A 12,255-nucleotide genomic window follows, 5' to 3' on the forward strand; every position below is an offset into this window, starting at 1 on the left:
AAAGGTGTGTTAAAAGAGGGCTCACATACTCTTGGTAAGGTAGCTACCTGGAAAGTAGATGTCAGTATTTTTTGATTTATAAACTGAAATCAAAAAATAGGTTCCCCAGGACTTAGTCTTTGGGCCATTTATGTCATAAATTTAGCCTGCACCTAAAGGTCTGTAGAAATAATTTCTCTGCTGAGACATGAAGTACTGGTAGTGTTTGACGTTTTTCCACTTCGTTTGTGTCATTTTTATCCTGTTAACCGAACATGAACTAACCTGTGGGATAATCATGTTTTTTGTTACTGTAGGTACAGATCATCTTATCTGTTTGTTGTGTCAGAGTAAAAAAAATGAAATCTGGTGGTTTAAATGACTCTGGGATAAAGACAACTGTAGCCCAGAGGGAAGAAAAAAACTCAAACACAATACTCCGTGTTACTGCAGAACATGAAGCTAACACAACAGTCTTCCAAAGACAACAGCAGTCTTGACAGGGACATAGAAGCTGTGATTGGGCAATAAGCGCACATTATCTTCCCCAGAGCCAGAGCTGAGACAGATCACCCGGCAACAGGCATGGAAAGAGCCCTGTGTCCACAAAACAGAGGCCTCAGATTACACACTTTTCACCACTCATTTTCCGGGTCTCAGCAAACACTGGCTATAAAAACAGGACAATTACAACAGCAGCCACCCGCACTATGTTTCTCAGGTTACCAGAAGGCGAGCCCTTGAGGCGTCAGGGTTGGCACGTTGGCTTTAGAAAGTGATGAAAACCTTAAGTGGTCTGAGGAATTAGCCAACAGGCGGGAATTGTAGGTAGAACTTCAGCGCCCCTTCTCAATCATCCATCATCTCACAGCCTGCGATCCCCCTTGGGGGCCGTTCCCATGGTCTGTGCCAACCTGAGCACACTCCGTGGGAGCCGGAGTAGAGACATAAAGATAATAACAGAACAGGTGAAGCTGCAGATGCAGACATGCCAAGTCTGGTCGACATCAAGGCCGATAAATCCTGCACACATGCAGGTGGAGCAGAGACACTGATGACAAGAAAACACTCTCCCACAAGCCTGCTGCAACATGAGGTGGTGGAAGAAAAGTTGTGCTTACTTTGGACAAGTACAACATTAAGGTTATATTTTGAGAGTTTATAGCTCAAACTTGATGTTACTCTTTTACTCATATCTGGAAAGAAAACAAATTTAGTTTATTAAGTTTTAATTTACGTTGCGAAAAAATCAACAAGGTCAAACAAAATAAAAGGTTTTATATGTTTTAATGGATGATGAAGCACCGATATGTAACAGGTACAGAACACTGAAGTCCAAAGTTTTTTTTTTTATGCAAACGCTGTGATGATCTACAGCTTTCGTAACCAAAGCTTGTGTTCTGATAAATGTAAGTCACAGGGATAACCATCTGCAGAGCAGTGTAGAAAAGGTTTTCCTGATCATGTCTCTGATACACATGCTTGTTACATCAAATAGGCTTGTTATGTAAAAAAGTATATAAAAAAACTAAAGTCAAAACAAAGTATTTAAAGTCTATTTACAGTGTACATATTTACATTTAAGTTTTTCGGACATTGCTCAAAGGGCCTCTAAATCCAAAAATCTCCCTTAAAATTGGAATAACAATCTCTCCCTCACTCTGAGGCATCAGTGGAGAACAGAAATGACAGATGAGACAGATGTGAGCGCAGATGTGACAGTGTCTTTTCTCCGATTAGCAGGATGCTGTCGCACACTGTGAGCTGGTAGATTGTGGACAGTCTTTATCGCTGTGTTCAGTCAGTTTCAGAATGACAACCTTTCTCTGGAGCAGCTTAGCATCCAGTGGGACGGACTCTTCAGCTACTGGCAGCACTGTGCTCTCAGTAACTAAGTCCCGACAGTCCTGTGGTAACAGCATAGTAATGATATCCGAGTATCCGCCCTGCACGGCCAGGTGTAGCGGGCTGAGCCCCTGTTTGTCTGACAGAGCGCCACCATCAGGACAGTGAAGGAGCAGCTCTCTCAGGACTTCACAGTGTCCGTTCTCTGCTGCCAGGTGGCAAGGTGTGCGTAGGGCGCTGGTGGACCTGTAGGGGTCTGCCCCCTCTTCTATCAACATCTTGACAGTGGCCAGGTGGCCCTGCTGGGAGGCGAGATGGAGGGGAGTGTGTCCGTGGGCGTTCGGGGCGTGGATATCTGCCTGGTGTTTGATCAGGAGGCGAGAGGTGCTGGTGTGACCCGTCTCTGCCGCCACATGTAGCGGCGTGTTTGACCAATCGGCAAGAATGTGAACGTTTGCTCCTAATTCAATCAGGATGCGTGCCACTCGGTACTGCCCCCTTTTGGATGCCAGATGTAGCGGCGTGCGGCCGTCAGTGGTCTGCCCGTCCACCTCAGCAACGGCCTGCTTGACCAGCAGCTTGACGATACCCAGATGTCCTTGCCAGGCAGCCAAGTGTAGCGATGTCCAGTTGTCCTTTCCCTTGATTTGAACATCAGCACCTCGACTCAGCAGCACTCGGATAACATTCTCCTGACCATGTTGGCAAGCAACATGAGCCGGGGTGCGTCCCTGGCCATCGGTCTCGTTGATGGCCGCCCCCCGGTCCAGCAGCAGGCGTGTGATGGCCTCGTCCCCATTCTGGGCAGCCCAATGCAAAGCTGTGTACTGGTCTTCATCTTTGGCATTGATGTTGGTGCTGCGGCGTCCGAGCAGAAGCTCTGCCAGGGGCTTCAGGTGCTTCTCAGTGGCCAGGTGGAGGGGTGTGGAGCCACGGGCATTGGCGAGGTTGGGATTGGCATTGTTCATGAGGAGGAACTTGAGGGCCTCTTCATTGTTCATGGTGATGGAGTGGTGGAGGAGACTGCCTCCTCCGTCGAGGAGAAGGTCGACATCCTGAGGCTGGAGGATCTTCATCAGCTTGGCAGTGTCTTTTGTCCTGATGGCCTCACACAGCTTCCGCTTCTGGACCTCAGCAGAATCTGAACAGCGAGGAGGAAAGAAATTAGAACCATTATTAGCTGTGGATCTTTCTTGCGTTTATTCAGGTAATCAGGATTATCCAGCACTTTTATGTTTAATAATATAATATTTCCAGTTGTAGGTCTGTAATCAGCTCTTACCATAAGTGCTTTCTTTCTCAAATGACAGCGTGATAGAGTCTTGAGAGGAGAAGGCTGAATCTGCAGAGGAGATACCAGACAGTCTCTTGCAGGTGTTCTCTTTGCTGTGGCAGCTATCTTCCTTCACTCGATCAAAGCTCCTGGAGATCCCAGAATCCACCTGGCTCAGAAGCTCTGACAGGCTGTAATCTTTTTCCGGCAACATGGCAGACTTTGGACGCACTGGCTTGTTGTCTTTAACCTGTGGAGCAAAGAACCTGATTAGTTTATTTGAACAAGCTGTTCTTTGACACACATCACATTCCATGACATCCACACTCAGGTATGTGACCGCCTCTAACATCCAAAGCCACTTACTGTGAGATGGATAGCGAATGTTGACATTGTAAGTTGCTACCTAAATTTGATCAGGCCCAGATGAACACATACAGAAGTTGAAAACAGTGGCGGTAGCTATCACCTTTCATAAGTGATTTGTTCCAGGTCACGTACGCAACAACGAACGCCATGGAGATGACCAAGCAGACCACAAGTACAACCATCCCATCAGTCCACATTCCTCATCTGTTGTGTAATTGTTGTTCAGGATCAAACATTTACACATCATATGACTTATAAAGTCGAGTCTAGAGATAAGCCTCTCATAGTCTGGGTGGGTAATTATACGTTAATGAGTAATTCTGCATTGTCATCGTACCTGATCACTAGTGAGTGCATTGTGGGATTCAGACTCTGGCTCGGATGTAGACAGGGTTGGGGTCCTTGGCTCCTCTTGAGGTTTGGAGCAGAGCTCCTCGGCTTCAGATGTGATTTCTGTAAGGACGACAGCTCTGGGTCAGGTTTCAGTAATGGCAGGGATGGGATAAGTGAATACAAAAGGGAAGAACAAGCAGCATTAAAAGTAGGGGGGTAGGAGAAAACTTCAATTTAACCGACGGCTGCACTTTTTCTTCTTAGCAGTGTGTGTTATCCAAGAATGTGTAGTTAAATGAATAGGTTCACTCGTGTAAAATAGGGATTCACTTGATGTGGCATGAGGCATATCTTACAATTAAGAGAGAAATCCAACAACAACTCACCCTGGAAGCTGGGTCTGGACGCAGGGTTAATGGCCCAGCAGCGCTGCATGAGGCTCAGGAAACCTGCACAGGCCGTAGGTCGACAGCGTGGCACTGCAGCAAGGTCTGGACGCACCCCCTTAACCACCTTCACCATGATCTGCAGGATGTTATTGTCTCCTGGGGAAAAGAAAAAAAATAGGTCCACACCTCAGTTTCATCAATAACAAGCCAGCTTTTATATTTAATCAACCTCAGATCTGATCTTATGTTCTAAAAATAACATGTTTGAAGGCAAATACAACTAATTTAAATCATAACCTGACTTGTTGCAGAACATGACGACGTAACCTAAGGTGCTAGTTGGCGCCAGTACTTATACAGATAGTCATGCATGGTTTTATCGCCATCTTCCTGTGTGCTTAGATAAGGAAGCTGTTTCCCATGGGAGCAGAAAGGTAAAAGCTCTCTGAGCTCCTGCTCTGACCTCTTTCTATCTTACTGTGGGATCAGCAGAGTCAATGAGTCAGAACAAACAGATAGAGGCTTAAATCACAAACACTTCCCCAGCTTTTGAAACCATAATACCCAGGTGGAGGAGGAGAATGGGAAGGGACGGCAACCAGGCTATTTCTCACTTTTTAATTATGCCCGGATCAACATGGGCAGAGCAAACCTGGCAACCCCCAGGCACTGGTCTTCAAAAGAGCCAAACTCCTTGAAGCATCTACTTCCTGATATGCCTGGGAATAAAAATACACTGTGGCCCAGTCCACCTGACTGCTCAGGAATTGAGTAAACACACAGTGTAGCTCTGGTAAACACACACAACTTGTGCAGATGGAGTGTTCCCCTTAGTCTACTGGAAATTAGGAAAGCTCATTCCAGTAACTTATTTTGTTTACAGTCAAGTAGCAGAGTGGTCCGTTTATTACTATTGGATGGATTGGCATTATGTACTGTACATACTCAAGTGAAAGAATTCAGTGGTCAATCCATGAGACATTCATAAATGATAATATTGCTAATATGGACTTACAGTTATCATTTTGAAAGAGCGTCTGTATTTTCCCATTTAGCATTTGTTCCAATGTTTTATTTTCTTGTAGTTTCCCATCAGCCTTAAAGGACAATATTTGTTTTCACACAGGATTCCAGTGAGCACACGGGTCTTACCTTGGTAGGGTTTCTTCTGTGTGAGGACTCCCCAGATGACGATGGAGAAACTGGAATGGGGGCAAAATAAAATTGAAAGTTGTCAGTAAAAGAAAAATATCAAAGAGTAGAGTTGTTGCAAATATGGCACCTGAGGAAGTGCTGTTAGACAGAAGAATTCAATGGACGTGAGCGGGTAAATCGATTCAACGGATAATATTGAAATAACTCCTATGGTAATTTGTTGAATGCACAGTTAATCATTTAGTATTCACTGCTGAGCTTTGATGGATTACAGTGAATGGTATGAGTCAGAGCTTAACTGATCATACAAGAGGAGGAGGAGAAATCCAGCCAGACAGCTAACACCGATCCCAAACTATAACCTACATTCAAATAAAAAAGTTTAAAAGCAAAATGCTGAAGAGTCCCACCTGTAGACGTCGTGCTTGGTGTCTGACACCCTGTCCTTCTCGATGATGCTCTCAGGTGGCAGGTAGGCGATGGTGCCGCAGAAGCCATCTCTGCTGATGTCATCAGCCCGTGACAGGCCGTTCCAGCGGGCCAGGCCAAAATCTGAAATCTGAGACAGAAAGTGATCAGATAAGACCCTCAAACCGAACAACCCCGCTGCCGTTCTCATGAAGCTTCGTGACCTTGATGACTAAGTTTACCCGCTGAATGTGACAGGCTGCTAAGCTCTTATTATGTGCACTCAGAGGTAGGATGGGAGCAACATGGCCATGTCCCGGCCTGTAGGAGAGGAGAGGCCTGTCACGTTTGTGTTGAAGGAGTGCACACCCACACACTCACCAAGCACGCAGTCACAGAGGGAGGTTTAAAAGGAGCAGAATTAATCCTGTATGGACAGGCCCGGGTGAGGTGTTTACATCCAGGCATTAGACTCAGATATGACAGTTCTCACCCATCGCTCTCAGTACTGTGGAGCTGCTCAGAGGTTGGACAGTGGCTGAGAGACATCTGTCTGCCCAGAGCGTGTAAAGTGTTTCATTTCAACATGAAGGCAAAGCACCTCACGGTTGAAACCCCTATAACCAAGACTTTCAATAAAATGCAGCTGTGATCTGACTTGATTTGAAACGACATCAGTACACTTGATATGTGGCCAATGGGATAATGTTGATCATTTTTCTTAAATATAGTTACGGCCATAGAAAAACCTGCTGTTCTCATGAAATCATCTGACATTAGCCCAAAATTAATTTTATTACAACAGAAGGATTTAGACCCTTTTTTAATAAACGATGCGAATTAACTAGCTGTATCATGTATCTGTTCTTTACCTAAGTAGATTTATTTTAAGGTAATTTATAATTGCATATCAGCAAATATCTGTACTTTCTACTCAATTACATTTCTACAAAGCACCAAGTTTGTTTAAAAAATATATTTTTGATGTAATCAATGATGAGATCTGGATCATGCAGCTAAAATTAGGTCCCGCGTCCTGCAGCAGTAAAAACCCTGGTGAAGAAGAAACACCTGACATGGATTCTGCCACCACAAGGACCAGTGCATTGGGGAAAAGGCTACATTCAACAATTACTTTTAATACTTTAAGTTCATCGTAAAGCAAGTACTTACTTAGTGTTACTCAAGAAAAGTGAATGTAGTTTTACCTGATACATGTATGTGTATATTTATTTATTATATATATGTACTTGTACTTTTACTTAAGTGGAACGTTTGAGTACTTCCCCCACCACTGGTGTTCACACTATTAATGCTACAAAATAGACCCTCTACCTTGACGTGATAGTGGGCATCCAGCAGGATGTTGGCGGGCTTCAGGTCCAGGTGGAGCAGTGGTGGATTCATGCAGTGGAGGAAGTTCATCCCTACTGCAGTCTCATGGATGATGCGGAAGCGGAGCTCCCAAGGCAGCGGCTCAGTGGCCAGCAGGGTCTCCAGGGAGCCGGTCTCCATGTACTCCATGACGAGGCCTTGAGGATCCTCACAGATCCCATAGACAGGAAGGATGTACCGGAACTTGGCCGCCTCCATCTTCCTCGCCTCCTCCAGTAGCTCTGTGCGCTCCCTATGTAAAATGTGAAGTAATTGATTACGTTATATTGTGACTTATCATTGCGCCTATGTTGCAGTTGTATTGGCCCCATGAGTCAGGCCTCTTTGCCAGAGCATCCAAGCAATTTTAAGTGCAGCTGAAACATTACACATTCCATAGTGAGCAGATTTATCAAAACTCTCCTCATTAAAGATTTACCAAATGCGTCTGAGGACACGCTCTGCTCAGTGGGCTGTTACACTTGGCATAGCGTTTGTCCTAACCCAAATTCCTGAACATTGCACATCGTCCTTACTGAGCTGCCAGCTATGCAGAACGTTCACTATTAACCGTGGCCTCTGTGAAATGTGACCTCTGAGGACGTCTAACATTAATTTACAAATCCAAGCATGTGGCTCCCGCTCCACCACTGCCCAGCGGCTCATCCGGGGCCTTGAGGACATTCTGGTCGAGCCTGGAATGCTTATGGAGAGCTCTCGTCCTCTGTTGCACAACCTTTGCACAGCTCCCTTTATCAGTGCGCCGGCCCTGCTGACATACCTCAAACACAACTGAGCAGGTCATTCATGAGCTCAGTGCACAAGTCTCCTGCTTAAAAAACTCTATAATGAGGGCAAATGAGAGCAAGATGAATCACTAATGATTGTACTCATAAGGAATGTGCTTCAAAGGCAGCGTTAGGTGGGCACGACTGGGGATTCAGTGTTATCCACCATCAGTAAAAGGAAATTAGATGCACCTAAAGAGACTTCATGTGGCTCAGAGGACACTATTATGTGCTCAGTGTATCAGGTTACTAAGAGAGCCCTGTTCTGTTGGAAGGAGCCTGCCTATAATTATCCTTTATCATCTGTACAGGCGAAGGAGGTACAAGCCCCCGAATCCACCAGGAGAGAATAATCAAATATGATGTAAGAGAATGGGCGAGCACTTGTTTGCTAAATCCATCATCTAATCCAAAGGGCTCCTCGTCAGCTCCTCCGGACCAAACAATGTCCCTGCTTCAACAGAAAGGCCCTGTAAGACCGGTTCTACAGCTTGTCTGCAACCCGGCAGACAAAGGTGGCTTTGAGTTACTGCTGTGGATGCTATGCGTGGGTCAATGCAGACTTCAGTCAAATGATTGTTTATGCACTTTGCTGATGTTTGGAGGAGATTACATCTTTTGGTTCAGGTTCAGCGGATGCATTTAGTTGCACTACGGGTTTTGGGGGAGGGTGTCATTCCTCTTTTTCTTGGGCAATGCCGAAGGGAAGTTAGTGTCTGATGATGAGTTTGTCATGTTCTGGTGACGGTGACTCGGCGAGTTGTCATAATGTGATGTTAATCCAACAATGAAAGGAGAAGTCACGAATAACAAATTCAGAGAGCTGTCTCAATCTCTGGTAAGGCAGGTGCAGCTCTGCCGGTTACTTCATGTCTCTACATGCTACTACATTCTCAGGGTTGTTGTGAGGTAACATTTACAATGTCTCACTGATGAACCCCAGTGTTTGTTTTTGTGTGTGTGTGTATAGACTCGGACTCTACATGAGTGGAAACTTCCACTGACAGACAGGTGTTGGCAGGTAAAGCTTCCTCAGAGGTTGGCACCAGTCACTCAAACAGCAGGGACACACTTGTCCGCCCTCACACCACACAGAGCATAAATAAGATTCACTGATAAACAGCCGAACTGTAGGGGTGTGTGATCTAACACCTTACTGCCCTCGATGAAAAGGACATTTATTCACATCAACCCCTCCCTGAGGCGTCTGCATTATAATGTCTCTGTCGATCGGGGGAAAGCAGCGGAGACCCTCTCATGTTTGGCCTGGTTGGAATATGTAAACAATTGGGTCCCTGAGCAATGTGGCTCTACTTCTGCCCCCAGGGATGAGTTAGCATGTGAGTGCTCCCTGCAGTTCAACTTAACGGTGTCTAAAAACCGAAAGGCGGCCGGCTGTGTGCTGCTCCGGTTCCTCTACAGCTGCTGTGTGAGCCCTGACTGGCAGCCGGTGAGTCACACTTCTCCCTGGTGCTCACCTTTAAAAATTTACTCTGAGGCACTGAGGGACTTTTTTATAAGACACAATCTGACGTCTCTCTTTCTACTGTTTCGTCATAAACAGTCATCACCATGATCAGGCAGAAAGACAAGAACTTAGATTGTAAAGGAAGCCGACACAGAAGTGAAGCAGCCTGTGAACTCAATTCTCTCCCACTACTTGAAGTCAGTCTGGCTCCACATCTGTACAAAGATAATCCACGAGGCTTAACAGCTGTTACTTACTTTTCATCCATATGAAGGCAAGGAGGGCACTTGATAGCCAGACATGTTTTCCACTGTACGTGCCGGACTTTGTATACTTGTCCAAATCCACCTGAGCCAATCTTCTCCCAGCTGCCAAACTCGGAGGAATCAAAGGTCCTCAACAGTCCCATATTCCAGTTGGGAGACTCCGGGACGTCCATATCGGTGCTGAGAGACCCACCACCTGGGCAAACTCCTCTTTTACTCGTCTCCAAGGCTCAGTGTGGGGAAGTGAACACACACAGCGACCTGCCTGCTTGTGAGCTCTTCCTTGTTTTTCCCCTGGTCTAGCTCAATGTGGCCTCTCCCTCTCTTCAGGTAAAAAGAGGGGCTGGGCCTGGCGCAGTGACATCACTTCCTGGTTTGGAAACTCAGGGAAGAGGTGGAAAAAGGTGGTGACATTATGCTTTTCAGACTATCGTTTTTGCCGATGCCCTGAAGTGCCCAGCTTCCTCATGTTTCTGCCACAAAGAGCAGAGGATAATCTTCACCACGAGCCGGAGACCATGAGCCCAGGAATGTGTTGCTTCATAAAACACACCTTTGTCCTACTGTAGACCATTATCCAACTGAGCCCCCTGGGGTAAGACGAGGGAAGACGTTCTAACAACAGGTAGGTTATGTGATACTGACTAAATGGTTTAGAAAACCGTGGACTCGTGTTTTCAGCACAAATCTATTCATGAGAGGAAGGACATCATGCTCTCACATAGCTAAGAGCTGTCATAGCCTCAATTATACCACTGACACATCTGTGTCTTCAAATTGTGTGTGTGTTTTGTGTGTGTGGTTAAGTTGAAATTAGCCCAGTTGTTTACTTTTCTTCGAGGATTTTATCAGTGCAATCGCCGTTGTAACTTTTAAATAGATAACTAAAATACAATTACCATTTGAGCCTTAGTCATGGCAAATGCTTTTAAGTTATAACTATTATTTAATACTGGCTAATGTGTAACACTAAAATAGAAATCTGAAGCCCCTCCACTAGTTAATATTTACATACTTGTGAGGAAATCCCATTATATTGATAAACAAGAGTAAAACCCTTTTATGAGACACAAGCTTCTGCTTGACTGTGCCTATACCTGTGGAAAAAAACATGAAAGAAATACCAAACTTCAAAAGTATTAAAAATTATCATATTTTATGGAAAACAGGGTAAAACTAGTTAAACTATTAATGATATTTCCAAAGGTAGAGGCAGAATATATTCATGTTTTTTTCTCTACGTTTTCCCTTTTAGACTCTTTTCTTTCCTCATGTGTAGTTGTATAAGGTGTAAATGTTCGACTTTGAATGAGCAAACTGATTGTTACGAAATCCAAATAAATGCTGTTTAAATAGCTCGTAGCCTTTTCTAGCTAAATTGTAAGTGTATAATTAAAGTAAAATATGTTTTCAGAGTCAGTTGCAGTTTCTTTACCGATGATGAATTTTTATATCCTGAACGTACCACAGTTTAAATTCAGCGTCAGGAGCAGAGTTACAGCCCTGCAGCAGATAAAGGTTCGGCTCAAGGACACGTCTCTTGCACAATGAGCCTTGCAGCCGCTGTTAATGATTTATTTTTCACTTATCATAAAACAGCAGATTTATGTAGGTTAAACCAGACTTGTCTCAGACATAAACACAATGAGGCAGGTCCCTCGAATGCGTCATTCACATAGTTCAGACAGCACTATACCTCAAACTGATATGAAATATGAAATGATGCAATACTACATTAGCCCCTATGTGACAGACATCATCCTGTAATTATAGCACATCAAATATGATCCATAACTGTATGGCCCCTGCCCCCAAATACTGACATAGTAATATTAGTTTTTTGTAATTGGTTAATTTATTTTTTCATTCAATCATTATTTTTAATAATTTATTTATATTCTTACCGTTTGATTTCGATGTATATGTTGTGGATTTGTGTGTACATGTGTGGTAAATTTTTTTTACTGCATGGTGTAAGTTCCTCTGTGTTTTTAGAGTTTCCCTTTGTGGCTGTTACCACATAAAAAACAAAATCATGAAAAAGGAAATACCATCAACACAGTTCACTTTCTTTACATATTCTCCCTGAGTCACAAGAGACACAACACTTATAGCACACAAAACAAATAGGGTAATATTTCAGCCACTCTATTGATCTTACCTTAGCCCTGCACCCCCCCCCCCCCCCCCCCCCCCCACACTCACTTTTAAAAAAGTGAATCAGATCACATGCAGCCTGATATTTACATTTGTGACTTCTTGGTACCCTGATGCTTGAGGACATCTCCTCCACGGAGCAAAAGGCACAAGTCTCAGCACAGCAAAACAAACATAATATATTTTTTTCAATTTTTCTTTCTGGAGAAACTCACCTGACAACCCTCTATTTACCTCTGCTTCAACAGCATAACACATGATATCATCACATCGCCCTGCTCCACCCTGCTCCCCAGATTTAATTAGGAAACTGGAAGGACGAGGTATAAAGTCAAAGTATAAATAGTTTGTCACCGGGAACGCTGTGGAGACAACGCAGGGATCTTATTGGATGGCGTGGCACCTGGCTCCATGTCAGCCTGCAGGATTTTGTCACCGCAGCAGGGATGAG

General features: G+C 44.5%; 1 protein-coding gene across 1 annotated transcript; it reads right to left on the reverse strand.

Moving 5' to 3' along the window:
* Positions 1-1,247: 1,247 nt before the first annotated feature.
* Positions 1,248-9,997, reverse strand: ripk4 (receptor-interacting serine-threonine kinase 4). Its single transcript, XM_053442412.1, has 8 exons — positions 9,639-9,997; positions 7,087-7,378; positions 5,754-5,902; positions 5,341-5,390; positions 4,186-4,344; positions 3,804-3,919; positions 3,107-3,347; positions 1,248-2,965 (listed from the first exon to the last, which is right to left on the reverse strand). The coding sequence occupies exons 1-8, from the start codon at positions 9,818-9,820 to the stop codon at positions 1,716-1,718; spliced, it is 2,439 nt and encodes an 812-aa protein (XP_053298387.1). The 5' UTR covers positions 9,821-9,997; the 3' UTR covers positions 1,248-1,715.
* Positions 9,998-12,255: the final 2,258 nt, after the last annotated feature.

This window comes from Pleuronectes platessa, chromosome 15 (assembly GCF_947347685.1).
Source record: "Pleuronectes platessa chromosome 15, fPlePla1.1, whole genome shotgun sequence".
Taxonomy (NCBI): Eukaryota; Metazoa; Chordata; class Actinopteri; order Pleuronectiformes; family Pleuronectidae; genus Pleuronectes; species Pleuronectes platessa.